Source organism: Musa acuminata, chromosome BXJ1-8 (genome assembly GCF_036884655.1).
Source record: "Musa acuminata AAA Group cultivar baxijiao chromosome BXJ1-8, Cavendish_Baxijiao_AAA, whole genome shotgun sequence".
NCBI lineage: Eukaryota > Viridiplantae > Streptophyta > Magnoliopsida > Zingiberales > Musaceae > Musa > Musa acuminata.
This window is the reverse complement of record NC_088334.1, coordinates 10,277,969-10,293,935: the sequence shown is the minus strand read 5'-3', so window position 1 is coordinate 10,293,935 and position 15,967 is coordinate 10,277,969. Positions and strand designations below refer to the sequence as shown.

Sequence of the window (15,967 nt, the reverse complement as noted above, 5' to 3'; positions counted from 1 at the left end):
CTACTATCGACGCTTCATTGCCGGGTATTCGAAGCGGGCAACCCCACTGACGGAGTTGCTGAAGAAGGAGCAGCCTTGGAAGTGGTCGGACAAATATGAGATAGCATTCCAAGACCTGAAAGCTGCTGTCCTAGAAGAACCAGTGCTCAAATTGCCAAACTATGGAGAGCCCTTTGAAGTCCACACAGATGCTTCGGACTTCGCTATTGGAGGAGTACTCATGCAGGAAGGTCATCCGGTGGCCTACGAGAGCCGCAAACTCAACGAGACCGAGAGGCGGTATCCAGTGCATGAGAAGGAGATGACAGCAGTGATCCACTGTCTACGAGTTTGGCGACACTACCTTCTCGGGTCGCGATTTGTGCTGAGGACAGACAACATCGCCCTGAGTTATTTCCAAACTCAGAAGAAGCTCTCCCCAAAGCAAGCACGGTGGCAGGACTTCCTGGCTGAATTTGATATGGCAATGAAATACAAGCCCGGGAAGGCGAATGTTGTGGCCGATGCGCTGAGTCGGAAAGTGGAATGCGTGAATGCTGCACAACTGGAGGGCAGAGGCCAAGCAAGTCAGTTACACTCCAACTTCCTTTCCCGAATCAGAGATGGGCTGTATAGTGATCCCCAGGCAGTTATCCTGATGCAGCTCATCAAAGAAGGCAAGGCACGACGATTTTGGGTCCAGGAGGGACTTGTTTACACAAAAGGAAATAGGGTTTATGTTCCCCGAGTGGACAATTTAAGGCGTGAACTCTTAAAAGAGTGTCACGATTCCCTTTGGGCTGGACACCCCGGCATCCACAGAACGTTGGCTCTCGTGGAGAGGGCCTTCTACTGGCCAAAGATGGGGATTGATGTGGAGGAGTATGTTCGAACATGCCTTACTTGCCAATAAGACAAGGCGGAGCAGCGGAAACCGGTGGGACTTTTGGAGCCGTTGCCCGTACCAGAGAGGCCATGGGAGAGCATTTCCTTAGACTTCATATCAAGCTTGCCACCTGTAGGGGGACTTGGATCGATACTCGTGGTGGTCGATCGGTTTTCAAAGTATGCAACTTTCATTGCTGCTCCCCTACACTGTTCAGCTGAAGAGGCGGCCAGACTGATGATGAAGGGTGTAGTGAAGTATTGGGGAGTCCCACACAATATCATTAGTGATCGGGATGCTCGGTTCCTGGGACGATTATGGACCGAGCTATTCAAATTGTTGGGGTCAAAGTTATACTTCTCTACAAGCCTCCACCCCCAGACGGATGGCCAGACTGAAAGAATAAATTCGCTCTTGGAGCAGTATCTCCGGCACTACGTGAGTGCCAATCAACGAGATTGGGTGAAGCTGTTGGACATTGCCCAATTCTCCTACAACCTGCAGCGGAGCTCTGCGTCCAACAAGAGCCCCTTCGAAATTATCACAGGACAACAACCGTCGACTCCGCACACGATGGCAGTTGGGTATACTGGAAGTAGTCCTTCAGCCTATCATTTCGCCAAGGAGTGGCATCGAAATGCAGATATTGCGCGGGCTTACTTGGAGAAGGCAGCAAAGAGGATGAAGAAGTGGGCTGACTTGGGAAGGCGACCGCAAGAGTTCAAAGTTGGCGATTTGGTGTTGGTAAAGCTCCAACCGACATCACTCCAATTCTTCAGGAACAGAGTTCACAAAGGATTGGTGCGTAAGTATGAAGGGCCCTTCCCAATCATCAGCAGGGTAGGCAATGTTTCTTACAAGTTGCAGCTGCCGGCGTGGTTCAAAATTCACAACGTTCTTCACGCCAGCAACCTAAAGGCCTACCATCCGGATCCGCAAGATGCTTCTCGAAGTGTTCCAACTCGGCTACCTCCCATCACAGCCTCCTACGAGTAGCGAGTGGAAACCAGTCTGGCGGATCGCAAGATAAAGCTACCCAACGGAGCCGAGCAGACAGAGTACTTGGTGAAGTGGCGAAAGCTTCCCCGAACTGAAGCCAGTTGGGAGCCTGAAGACGCCCTGCGACATGAAGAAGAAGTCATCAACAACTACCAACAAGCGTCGATGAGGGCGTCGACAGTTTAAGTGGGGGAGAATGTCACGAACGATCGTCGCGCACCCGTAACAACTCCGTTCAACGAACCGTTCGTCGCTCACACCCGCATGTATAGCTGCTTGACAGCATGTTTTCTCATGGTTTTGGGTCATTTTGCTTGTAAATATGTAAGTTCGAACAAGCTGCAGCGTTGCAAAGCGATCGCTCACCGAACCGAGCAAAACAGCCCCAAAACAGCCCAAAACGGCTCCGTTTTCGCGTGCCGCGGGAGGTGAGCGGAGTGCTGCCTCCGCTCACCAAAATGTCAGCCATCTCAGCACCCAGGAACCCCCCGGGTGGCACATGGCTGGATGGGGCTTCGGTTATATACCGGGCGTTGAACACTCTTTCGCAAGTTCGCACGTGACCTTTACGGGAACTTGGTTTTGCGCCCGGGACCAGGTGAGCGGTTGTTTGTGGGCTTGCAGCTGTTCGTTCATCCTTGAAAGCCTTGTTTTCTCCCTCTCCCTCTTTTCTCTTGTGCACACAAGGTGTTCGACGATTTGCTTGTAAAGCTTCCCTTTTCGCGAGACTTCGGGACTTGTCCGTTGCTCGTTCTTTCGATCTAACTTTCTTTCTCTTTTACAGGTCCTTCAGGACCTGCGAGAGGTTACAAAGTGGCTGATCCTTGCGGAGCAAGATCGCAAGGGCGAAGCGCGACTTAGGCAATACAAGCTAAGTTTGCGTCTTTGCCACAAGGGTGACTCGCGACTTAGGCAACGCAAGCTAACTTCGAGTCTTTGGCCGTAAGGGTGCCTCACGCCTTAGGCAATTCCAGCTAAGGTCGTGACAAATTGGGAAAAAGAGCCATAAGGAGAGACTCAGTTGCGGAAACCTGCTTGGATGTTCTTGAAGCGAGCCTAGAGGAACTCTACCATGGCAAACAAAGGCTTCTTGGGGTAGAGAGCTCGCAAGAAGAAGTTGAATCCCGGATCGACAAGGTTGAGGCCCTAGTCGATCGACTGTCGGACGACACCAAAGACTCCGTGCAACATCTGCACGAAGTCGTGGCGGAACTCACTTCCAAAGTGACATTGCTCACAAGGGCATTAAATGCGGGAGGGAGCAACACCCGCATTATGCTGCCACAAAACTTGAGAGCACCTGAGCCGCATTGTTATGGGGGTGCCAGAAATGTTAAAGAGCTCGAGAATTTTCTGTTCGACATGGAACAATACTTCTGGGCTACGAGCTTGATTCTGAAGAAACCAAAGTTTCAATAGCAACCATGTATTTGAATAGGGATGCAAAACTTTGGAAGTTGAGAGGAGATCCAACAAGGTCGGTGTCGGGTGGACATATGGGAGGATTTGAAGCGGGAGTTGAGAACTCAATTTATACCCAAGAGCACAGAGTTCGTTGCAAGAAGGAAGTTGAGACAACTCCGCCAAACTACTTTCATTCAAGACTACGGGAAGCAATTTTCTGCACTAATGCTGGACATACAGGACATGTTCGAAAAGGATAAGCTGTTCAGCTTCCTCAATGGCCTAAAGCCATGGGCTCAATAAAAACTGCATCAAAGGAATATCACCGATGTGATCGGGGCAATTGCGGCCGCAGAAAGGCTCACCGACTTTGTTTCCACGGAGGACTCAGGGAAAAGTAAACATTTTTCAGGAAATCACCCTCCAAAATATTTTCGAGGGAAGGAGCCTGGGGGCGAGCAAAGGAAAAAGAGTTCCCACAAAAGACTAAGCTTGAAAGACAAGGCCCCAAACCCTAGCAGATGCTTCTTGTGCGGAGGGCCGCACATGGTGAGGGAGTGCCCATATAAACAAGCACTCAATGCCTTAACAGCTTCAATCCATCCCCTAAAATCGGACAAGGGCAAGGTTGTCACCCTTAGTTCAAGTAGTTCAAAATCCAGTAACAACGATGAGGAGTCATAAGGTTCCCGGATGGGAGCAATGCATTTGTTGAATGCATTGCGGGGTCAAGTGGGGGAGAACTTGAAGGCAAAACCACAGAAAGCAGGGAGTAGCGAGTTGATGTACGTGAACATTAAACTCGATGGTCAAACAACACGTGCAATGGTGGACACGGGCGCTACTCACAACTTTATTGCCGATCGAGAAGCAAAGCGACTTAGGCTGATCTTGGAGAAGAACTCAAGTCGGATGAAGGCGGTGAACTCGGATGCGAAGCGGATCTCCAGGTTGGCAAAGGGAGTCCCCATCAAGATCGGAACATGGAGCGGAAGTATAAACATGATGGCGGTGCCACTGGACGACTTCCAAGTGATTCTCGGAATGGAGTTTATGCACGAACGGTCGTCACACACCTGCAACAACTTCGTTCAACGAACCGTTCGTCGCTTTTACAAACTTGTATAGATGCTTGGTAGCACGTTTTGCCATGGTTTTGCGTGTTTTTGCTTGTAAAAATATAAGTTCGAATAAGTTGCAGCGCTATAGTGCCACCGCTTGTCGCACCGGGCAAAACTGCCCTAAATTGGCTCTGTTTTTACGTGTCACGACCTGTTTTCTGCATAACATTGCTGCATGCGAAATGTCAGCCATCTCTGCACCTTGGAACCACTTGGGTGGCACCAGGGGGGATGGGACTTCAGGGTAGTGTCGGGCGTTGAAACTCTTCACTAGTTTGCACTGCCACAGACTTAGCTGGTTTTGCCTAAGTCGTGCGGCACCCTTGTGTGTCCGTCCACAAAGGTCAGCCTCCCCGAAACCTCCTATGGTCCTTTAGGACTTACAAAAGAGAAAACGGGTTAGAGAAAGCGCCTTACTCGGGATCCACAAGCAATCATTTCAGAAAACACTTCATAGCCAATGCAAATTATAAATAGACTTTACAAGCTCTGAATGATCGCACAACAAAGGATCCAAAATAGTCCACTACAGACCGAAATCTCCCACAAGTGTTCTCATGACATAACTTTTATTTACAAGCCTAAAATGACCATCAAACCTAACTAAATTGGGGCTGTTAGCCTTCGATCATCCCTCTATATGCTGTGTAAAGCATGAACAAACCAAAAAACATGGACGTACATGAGCATTACATTAAACACCATGTTTACAGTTTTGTCAGTGACATTCTCCCCCATTTATTCCTTTGACGTCCTCGTCGAAGCCTTTGTCGAAACTGCAACTCCTCGCCTTTGCTGAGTCTTCAATCTTCTGCTGCAGCTACAACGCGCCTCTTGGTTCTTAACTGCTCTCCGTTGTTGTTGTTGAGTAGTTGAACTTTTGATCCACCATGTTGCTTCAACTCGCCAATGACTTTGACTCTAGTGTGGGGTTGACTGAGTTGTGTTGATCCCTGTTGGTTCTTATGGATCCTTCAGATGAAGGAAAAGACCATCCTTACTATGTGCTAGTCTCTCAAATGCCTCATGCTGCTTGAATTGGGTGGATGCTTGTTGGAGCTTTAACGAGCATCGCCTCATAAACTTTTGAAGTTTTTGGGTCCTTCACAAAATTTGCTCATTGACTCTTCTTTCACTCAGTTGTCACTTCCAAATAGGTTCGCATCACTTCCGCTTTCGATTGACATTCTATTAGGAAATGAAGCGGATAATATACTCTCAATGGCATTGATCACCATTACTAAGGATTTGACAACTATTGTTTTCAATTTGGTTTCTTCGAAGGGTCTTTAAACATATGCAGAGCTCCTCTACTGAATAGATAAGAGAATTGGGGTACTCGGTTTCGCCCATTCTCTTAAGAGTTGAGAAGACAAAGGTTACTTTACTTCACTTGCCTTCTCGAGGGTTGTACTCTATGGATCGAGCTGATTACTAGTCTTCACCCGCTCTTTGCTCACACTTCTGGAGCACTCGAAGTTTTTGCACTCCTTGCGTTGGGTTAGCTATTGTGATTCACCTTCTCAATGCCATCGAACTTCTGGAATGCAGGAAGTTTTCACCCTAACTTAGAGTAAGTCTCTAACAGTTTTGATCGCCTTTGGGATTGTACCGTCTTCTCCATCAACCCTGCCGCCTACTCCACTGAGTAGCAAAGGTATAGCACCGCGTACTACCCACTTCGTTCCTTGGGCGTGCACTCTTGCATGACACGAAGTCCTTCGCTTTCGGCTATCTTGATGAGAAGCTCGTTGACATCGGTCTTACGAAGTTTCTTGGCCTTTGCCCTTCAGCCTTGTCTTGGTACTTGGAGTTTGCCTCCGCATGCTCCACCTCCTCGGCCCCTTTCACGACCAAGCGCTCTCCCTCCATGAGAGTAAGGGATCGATGACTTTACGTAAGTCCCGCCTTTGCGGTACCATGGTGCTGTCATGCCCATATCCCTACTATCCGTCGACTCACATCTGTATCCCTTTCTTCATGATCAGTAGTTATGTCTCTGTGGCATTTATCCGAGTCCACATTTATTCTAACCGATGCTTGGTTTTGGGTAGCTAAGTCCCTTTGGACTCGTCGTCGCTTCCTCGTCCCTTTTGACCCCCTACTTTAACACCTCTATGTTCTCCAAGCAGTTCCCCTTAGTTGATGGAAAGATAGACTGTAACTCCCATATATGGCCTCCTGCCATCATGTTGCAGGGTTAGCACCAATTCTGTTCTCCTTAGCTTCCTTGGTAGCAACGTTCGCTTACTCGGTCTTGTCGTATGACTTGCCGGGCTCCCTTAAGCGAATATGAGCTCTGGAGCAATCCAACTCTCCAGCTGCTCTAATCATACCTCTACATGATCAAGTCCCGCCCATGGGACTCACTGGTACTTGTATTCGAACTTTTTCCTCAGTGGCACACAACCCTCATATACTAATAACCAAGGCTTTCATTCGATGCAAAATTCGATGCACGCACGGAAGACCCGCCTTTACGGTACCATGGCTTTCACTCCTTGAATCCATAGCCCTTCTTGTCGTCGTGTTGTTCACCGAAGTGAAGCTCCCAGTAGCTCTCGATTATACCTCTGTATGGTATAGTCCCTCACGGGACAAGATTCATGTGTATCGTATTACCACGAACTGTTACACCACGATCCACCGCACCATGTCGTCTCCTCGTGACATATACATTCTGATTCTTGTAGGATGAACTCGGATTATGATCCCTTCAAGTGTGGCCTTTGCCAACACATCGCAAAGCCTCTTCCACTTTCGGTTGTGTTCGCTCCTTTGACAATCGACATTCGTTCATCCGTTCTCAGGTCACACCTAGACGAAGCACTGCTCTAGGATAGTCCATCGCCTAGTAGCTCCCGAAGTCCATCGACTTCACTGAAATTGGTGCACCATTGTTTGGATCTTGGGCCTTTGCCCCTACCAACACAATCTTTGCTGCGCACCACTTTCTTTATGGCAACTTGAATGGCAACACTGTGGCATATTCTTCAAGAGTATCCGCCTCCGCGTCCTCTTGCCCCGTGCCAAGGCCTTTTGGTCGCTCCCCACTTGATCTCGTAATGCATCCACCAATGCATTCTCTCAAGCGAGATCATGCGACGACTCCTCGCCGCTCGCTCGATCCATTGAGCTTCATAGAGTTGTTGTTTTTGAGGTACTCCTCAACATGTGCGGTCTGTTGCACATGATTCTCCCTTTAGAGAACCGGGATCTATCCCTCCTGGATAACTGTCCCATTGGAGCAACATCTCTCTTCGCTTCTTTCTCTCTGAAAGTTTCGGAGACCACCATCCCCTTCGGACTACTCTGATTTGCTGAACAAAATGTGCATTGTTCTGCCTCTTGCAAACGCACTTACTAGATTGCGACTCCACGTCAATACAACCCCCCCCCCCGCACCACTCAAGGCCTAGCAACATGCTGAACTCGCTGCACACTTCAGCCTCCTATGGACGTATCCTTCATATGCCGAAGAGAAAGTTTCAGTGCTCTATGTCGCCAGTTTCGATCACCTTGGGAAGGTCATGAATATTCCATCGTCTGCATACATGCCCATACATGAGTACTAAATTCTTCAAGTTAGCAATTCCCCTCACCTCTGTGAGCTTTGCACAACTCTTTCGGTCACTGAACAACTCATTCCACCATGCATGGTCTCATCCTTTACCAAGCGTCTCACTTGCCTTGAGTACTATCAAGTATAGTTGTCAACGTCGAGCCGTAGCTCAAACTCAGCCATCCTAACCTTTGTGTGCTTCGTATTATTCCCAGCTTGCTTGTCCTCGTTGTGCCTCTTGCGCGAAGGGTTGGGCATTCCTCTAAATGTCACTCTTAGATGTCCGCTCCTCTGAGCGACTCCTTTTCCCTACATCTTCATGCCTGTTTTCCCCCAAACGGTCGTGCGTGCTAGCTGCCCTCAACACAGCCCTGCTAGGTCCCTCACGTTTGCATGCCAAGTGTTTCTATGAGTGCTTGTCCCGCTTTGATATCATTTGTCACGGACTTAGCTGGTTTTGCCTAAGTCATGCGGCACCCTTGCGTATCCGTCTGCAAAGATTAGCCTCCCTGAAACCTCCCATGGTCCCTTAGGATCTACCAAAGAGAAAACGGGTTAGAGAAAATGCCTCACTCGGGATCCATAAGCAAACATTTCAGGAAAAACTTCATAGACAATACAAATTACAAATAGACTTTACAAGCTCTGAACAGTTGCACAACAAAGGGTCAAAATGGTCCACTACAGACCGAGTATCTCTTACTAGAAGCCACATGACACAATCTTTATTTACAAGCCTAAGAAGGCCACCAAATCTAACTAAAAAGGGGTTGTTAAGCCTTCGACCATTCCTCTACATGCTGTGCAAAGCATGAACAAATAGAAAGACACAGACATACATAAGTATTACATCAAACATCCTGTTTAGAACTTTGTCCGTGACAGCAAGGCTGCCTCACGGCTTAGGCAATTTCAACTAAGTTCGTGATAGGACGTCAACTATAGTGATCTTCCTGGTTTACCCGTTCTTCACCAACATGGGGCCTTGATCACTTTGAACAAAACCTATATCTTATGTGTTAGACTCGCACACATTCTTTCTTGGTCCAGTTAAAACTTCTTTGCTTTAAATGATGAGTTAAAGTTTTGTATTGTAACAGTGTACTCTGTAACTCTGTAACTGCTACTTAGTTAATGCAATATGATTGGGTTAGGATTGCTATAATGTCACATGTGCCTGTGTAATTTGAAGGAATGACCTAACATTATTTGTAACAGGGTCTGTAGCAAGGTTTGCCGTACCATACCGTACCGGCGTTTCGACCCGGGCTCGGTACCGGTACGGTACGGTATACCGCTTGGTAGTACACTCACGTGTACCGAGCACTGTACACTGCTACAGTGTTACTGTACACTGCTACAGTACTCGGTACGGTACGGAGCGGTCCACATACCGCTGGCCTGTCGGACCGGTACGTACCGCCCGTACCGGGTGGTACAGTCCAGTACGGCAAACCTCTGAATGCAAATGCACTCTGTAGTTTGATTATAGCAGCCTCACCAAAGACTCGCAATCCTCTCTAAATGCAAATGCACTCTTTAACTAGAACTCGTATCTAATATAAATCACTATATTGCAATTTACACCTATTGAACTTATTTGTTACCCATTAATCTCATATTGAAGGATAAGTATTAAGCCATCATCTGAGTAAGACTGTATAAGGGTATTGGTAAGATAGATTAAGGTATTGAGTATTAACCATCCTTACCATTGGCTACTACCGTGGTCTACATTAGACTATGCAGTTCAAGTTTAAAAAATATGTTCAAGTGTTTTTTTTTTCTTTTTAGAGCCTAAGAAGTATACATAAGATGTGTAGGTCCGCATCCATAACAAAGGCCAGCCTCATCAACTCTCTAAATTTGGTCGACATGATACACACAGCTTATTTTTCATTGAAGTAGTGGCAAGATATACCTTCCATTCTTCAGATTCAAACAAGCCCTTAACCTCAACTTTTTTTTTTTGGTTTGATTTTATGAAATTGATCACAGGTATTATCACTATACCTGGATCAGCTCTGTCTATGATTTCTTCATCAGACAATGCATCCAATGATGACTACTAAGGATTGATGAAACCAATTGTGCACTATTCACAATTTTCATCAACTTTTTCTGATTAATAGTTTCCTTATCATTTGTATGATGCAATGGACTGCACAAGGTGTTCACTGTTCAGGATAGGTGATCATGATTCGTGAAAATTTCAACTGTCTTTCTAAATTTAGCCATAGTATCAATCATCACATACACAATATATCTCTCCTTAACCTCTTCGAGAATTTTCTTGATCAGTTAATATATGCAATGGACACCATAGAGTTCAAATGTCATCTTATGGAACACTATTTATTGGTTACAATAGATCACGAAGATGATTGTGCTTATTCTCATTGACCTCATCTAATATTCACACATTTGGATAACCCCACAAGATTTCATTACTTCTTAAACAAGACATACATAAATTTATCAACCTCTTTTCAACCCATAATGCCACTTAGGGTCTTCAGTTCTACACAAGGTTCAAGTCTTTATGCTGGTAGATATGGCCTGAAGAAGGCATCGCCGCATCGGTATAACAAATGGTTAATGTGGTAGAAGTGGAACCACTCTAATACAAGGCAACCATTTTTTTTCTATTTTTCTTGTCATAAGAATAAAATAGGATTTGTGTCTCTGATATTTGGGCTTCCACCTTGATAGTGATTTAAAAAAGCGCTCGAGCGCTCGCCTAGGTACTCGGGCAAGGCAAGGCGAGGTCCGAGCCCCTCACTAAACTTCCAAGCGGCGCGCTTCAAAGAGGCGTCGCCTAGGCGCTTGCCCGAGCCCAGGCGCTGGGCGCTTCAGGCGAGCACCTGTGTTAAACCAGGCGACCGAATCAGGATTTTAGGTCTGGTTCGGTCTCCGGTGGTTAGTTGGTTCAATCGAACCAACTAAAATCAATATCAACTGTCGCTACCCAATCCTAACAGGCTAACCCTGCTCGTTGCCGCTGCCGCTCCCGCGCTCGCTACTCGCCGCTGTCGCTGCTCGCCGCTCCTGCTCCCGCTCCTCGTCGCTGCCGCTTCTCGCCACTCCCGCTGCTCGCCGCTCCTACTCCCGCTGCCGCTGCTCATTGCTACCGCTCACCGCTCCCGCTCCTGCTCTCGCTGCCGCTGCCGTTGCTGCTACCGCTTCCTCTTTTCTTAGTCAGCACACTCAGCACCCCTTTGCACTCTTCCTTCTCCTTCTGTATACTATTAACAATATACTGTATACTGTTAATATTGTTAGGTTTATTTAAAATTATTAATTTTCAATACTATTAATAGATTAATATTTATTAATTATATTATATATTTATTAATTATATTATATATTTATTAATTATATTATATATTTTATATTTTAGCGTCTCGCTTCGCTCGAGCGAGCGCCGAGCGCCTCGGGCATTTTTGGACCTTAGCGCCTTTTGACGCCTAGCACTTTTAAAATCACTGCACCTTGACTTCATCCATGTAAAAGTCCTGAACATCCTCATGCTTTCTATCCCCTGAGGAACTGTATTGAAGTGATGACCTAATCTTCGCAATCATTATCGAGGCTGAGAGAACTTAATCACTACTAATACTGCACATGGAGGTGCCAGTAGGACCTCTATATTGTTGAACCTCATACTGCCACTATCTTTTGATTAAGTAATTAATTCAACTGTGCATGTGAAGTAATAATTTTAACTGTGAATGTCGGGTGAATTTCACCATCTTGATCCCTAGACCCATCATAAGCAGCAGGTTATTGATCTGTGCCTATTAAAATATATTCTGTTCTTTTAACTTGCTTCTCGGAAGCTTTTTCTCATCTAAGTCTGGCTCCACCCTTCTATTTTCCAAAAGGCTTCTGTTGTTTATTACATTGGGAAGTTTTCTGCTCTACTTTTTTCAATCTGAAGACTTTTTTTGCCTAGTGCCTACATGTGATAAGATCTTGTATTTTCTCCAAACTCTGCCCATGTACTACCATCATCAATAACAGTATGATCTATAGTGAAACTACAAATAGTTTATCGTATGTTCCACTCAATTAAATTAAGTGAAAGGAATCCACTCATTACAAAAGATAAACATATTAAAGAAAAGGGTGAATGTGTTGTCAGAAGGTTCACCAAATCAGCTCAAATGAGGTCCCTTTCCATGCCACGTATGATTAGATGTAATAGACCTAGCCATTATTTGTGTAAATTAAAGCAAACTTTGTATCTCAGTTTTAGACTTATGAAAAAACTATAGAAATTGCATTTTGGTGAGTTCCACCAAACTCACCTAAACTAGACTTACAAAAATTGTAAAATAAACTTTTCTAATATATACAGGGAAAGATTGTCCCCATGTCTACACTAATTAAAGTGATTCCATGTTATTGTTATGGATGTGTATTCTTAAGGGAATTCTATTAAAGATTTGTCTTTGTTCTTGTATCTTAAAATAGTAAAATGTTGGAAGCTTCAAATTTCTACGTGCCATGCTTTTGTTAGTAAACAAGGCCTATTAGTGCTATGAATATTGCTAAATTTATTGGATCTTCCCAATCTTTGAAGAAATTCTCTACAAATAAGCATCTATAATGGGTTATCGAAAATAGGAATTCTTTCCTTTTCCTACAAAACTCAATTACAGTCAAGCCTATTTTATAGATCGAATTAATCTAATTGTTTGTTAGAGAAAAGGGGTGTAATATATATTATACTAATAAAAATTATTCATTTACTATAACATAAAAGTAAAAGAAGAAAGAAAACACAATTCTCTCTAATAAGTATCTGATAATTGATGGCTCTCTGCTGGGATAAGAACCAGGCCATAGGTTGCTTCGAAAATCAATAACTTACTGATGCATCTTCAGAATATTAGTCTGTAATCATTTTGATATCAACATCGTCACTTGGTAGTTTGAGGCTTTGAGCTGCTATTATATCTTTAAAGATTAAGTAGATGAGAAATTGCATACAGTTTTATTCATTCAACATTTCATGATTTGTGATGTGATGAATTTGTTTCTATGGTACTTGTATACTGACAATTCATAGTGGTGTGTGTCACTTAGTGTACACAAGCTTCCTAAGGTTTTAAGGGACGATATTTCCTTGTCTTATTTGTAGATCATTGAATGATGATTACTATTACTATGTCTGATGGGAAATATACTTGTAGGTGATGTTCAGTTCTGATGGCTATGCCTTCCCTGAGACTTTCTTTTTAGGTATGTCCTAAAATTTTATATATCATTTAATGAGAATTGTCATTTGTCTTCAACTTGTCTGTAGCAATTATATGTTATTGCTTACACTGTTGTAATAGCCAAAAGTTGTGAAGAGTCTTCCATGCTTTGTTTCTTTTTTAATGTTTTAAGCCCCCATTCAGAATTTTACCACCAATCAGAATTTAACATCTTAGTCCCAGTTTAGCTGTAATCGGCCCTATGGATACAAAGTTTGCAAACAACTTTGCAAACAATTGTATTACAAACAATTCTACTTGTTTAGCCTCCATCCATTTTTTAATGACATGCTTGTCTGTTTTACATTGATATCATGGTCTGTAGTACCGGACCGTACCACCTGGTACGGGTGGTATGTACCGGTCCGACAGGCTTCCGGTACGTGGACCGTCTGTTATCGTTCGACACTGTAGCAACACTGTAGCACTGTAGCAGTGCTACAGTACTCGGCACGCCTAAATATACCGAGCGGTACACCTGGGTGTACCGCTCAGTATATCGTACCATATTGGTACCAAGCCAAGGTCGAAACTCCGGTACGGTACGGTATTACGGACCTTGATTGATATTTGTATCTAAACAACTCGATGTGCTAATGTCTGCAGCCTGTTAATAATATCATGCAAGTCTTAATCCTTGACCATCAAATAGTAAAATCATGATATTGTTAATTTGATGATTTTTGAGATTTTGTGATTAACTTACAAAATTATTCTCTTTATGATGCTAAAGATGACTTTTTTTTATCTACTAATAGAAAACAGATTGGGTTTTTACGGAGCTTGTGCCCAAAAATTTCTTGATCAAAATTTGATAATCTAGAACTTCTCTATTGCTAAACTTGGATAATGTCTATTCTCTAGTATGTTATTTTTGAAGTTAATGTTGATCTGACCTAATTTAATAGGTGCCAAGCGGGCACGTGAAGTAGTTTTCAGTGTTTTGTCAACTGCATGTGATGATGGTGATCTTACTCTTCCTGAGGCTTTAGAAGCAGCTGAGGATATCTTTAGAAGGAACTCACTACAGCTTTACAAACTGCACGGTGTTGTCCAAAGCTCAATATCTCTCAACAAGACTTCTATGATTACTTCACACCCAGATGGTATAACATTTGTTCGTATTATTTGGATAGATGCATCGGCTCAACACAGATGTCGTGTGAGTAATTCTTTTGATAGAATCTGTCCATCAATAAGGGACATGGCATTCTATTTTTTATAAGCTACCTTTGTTATTTTTTTGTTAGTTTGAAATTGAAAACCAATGATTTTAAAATCATAAAATATACTTATCAACAAAAGCAATTTGATGAAGCTTAAAATTATATGCCCTTGTAGATAGGAGATACATATTGTGAACTTATTAGATCATAGTATAAGCTTCAACATATTTTGATCAATTAGACACAAGTTTTGTGATTTTCCATCTTTATGTTACATTAGGTTCTGTCATGGCTGGAATTTAATGAGTTGTCTTTTGTTTGTTGTATCATTATGTTTGACAAGAATTTATCCTTGGCAAAACTAAGTCAGCTAGAGAGGCAAGATGCCATTCAACTCTAGGTATTGATATTCATAGATATATGTGCCATTGATAAACTAATCCACATTGACATTTAGATAGTTTGACTTCTTGTTAGTAGTATACATCATATATTGTGACATAGCCTTTTGATAATTTACACTTGTGATTGTGGCCAAAGTTTGACACTGCATATTTTGCAACCTATGATATTCTCCAAATCACATCTGAAGAGTGAGGACTCATGCTTTTTGGTTGTTTGCCCAAGGTTATTTAATTATATGTCCTTAAAAGGGGTGGTTCGGTGCATGAGATTCCTGCCAAAATGGAGGGTCAATACACAGCCTTAACCTTGCAAGCAAGGAGTCTGTTTCAATGACCCAAACTCTTGACACTCAAGTTGCAAAAAAGAACCTCACCATTATACTGAAGTTTTCTTTCTCAAGAATATCTATACTATGTTCAGTTAAAAAATATGCCACAAAATGAACTATATTGTAGATAGTCTATCTAGTAATGGATTCCAACTGGATGGACTGAACCTAACACAAGCATAAAGGTGGGTAACAAACAAGTGTTAAGAGTGCTGCATTTCGTGTTGCTTAAGCGTTGAGTTCCTATAAAGATGACAAATGCCTTAGGTGTAATGAACGCCTTTAAATGTTGAGATGCTATGGGCATGACATGTATTCTATTCATTAGTGTACCAGATGATGCCATAATGAAAGTCACTACATGTATTACATGGCATAAAATGAAGTTCACACTAATAAATTTATTTCAAATAATTAAATTATTTATATTGTTGTGCCTGGCAAGAGGATGTGATTAGTTATGTAAATGATCCTTTTTGTTGATTACTGCATCTTAAGTTATAGCAGGATTATATTTGCTTGATGTGCTCTAACCCAGGTAATACCAGTAAGGCGATTCTATGAAGTTGTTAAGAACTCAGGAGTAGGGTTGACTATGGCATCAATGGGAATGACTTCATTTTGCGATGGTCCAGCAGATGGAACCAACCTAACAGCCGTTGGAGAGATCCGACTCTTACCAGATTTAACAACAAAATACAGGATTCCTTGGTACCAATTCCTTATTTTGTTGTCAATATTTTATTATGTTAATAATTTCCTTGTCAATCTCTGTGGTAAATATTACTGAAACAGGTATAGCTTTATTTTTTTGCTGACTTTGAAACATACAAGTGCTGGAAGCAAGAATTAT

The 15,967-nt window shown here is 43.4% G+C and overlaps 1 protein-coding gene across 2 annotated transcripts in view; it reads left to right on the top strand.

The window, feature by feature from the left end:
- The window catches only part of LOC135587474 (protein fluG-like), a 33,576-nt gene that overhangs the window by 8,981 nt on the left and 8,628 nt on the right, over positions 1 to 15,967 (top strand). For both annotated transcript variants that reach the window (XR_010475887.1, XM_065078954.1), the window contains exons 8-10: positions 13,150 to 13,198; positions 14,124 to 14,377; positions 15,653 to 15,825. Coding sequence is in view for 1 of the 2 variants with exons in the window: in XM_065078954.1 (XP_064935026.1) it covers positions 13,150 to 13,198; positions 14,124 to 14,377; positions 15,653 to 15,825 (476 nt within the window). In the remaining variant the exon portion in view is untranslated. The remainder of the gene's footprint in view (positions 1 to 13,149; positions 13,199 to 14,123; positions 14,378 to 15,652; positions 15,826 to 15,967) is intronic.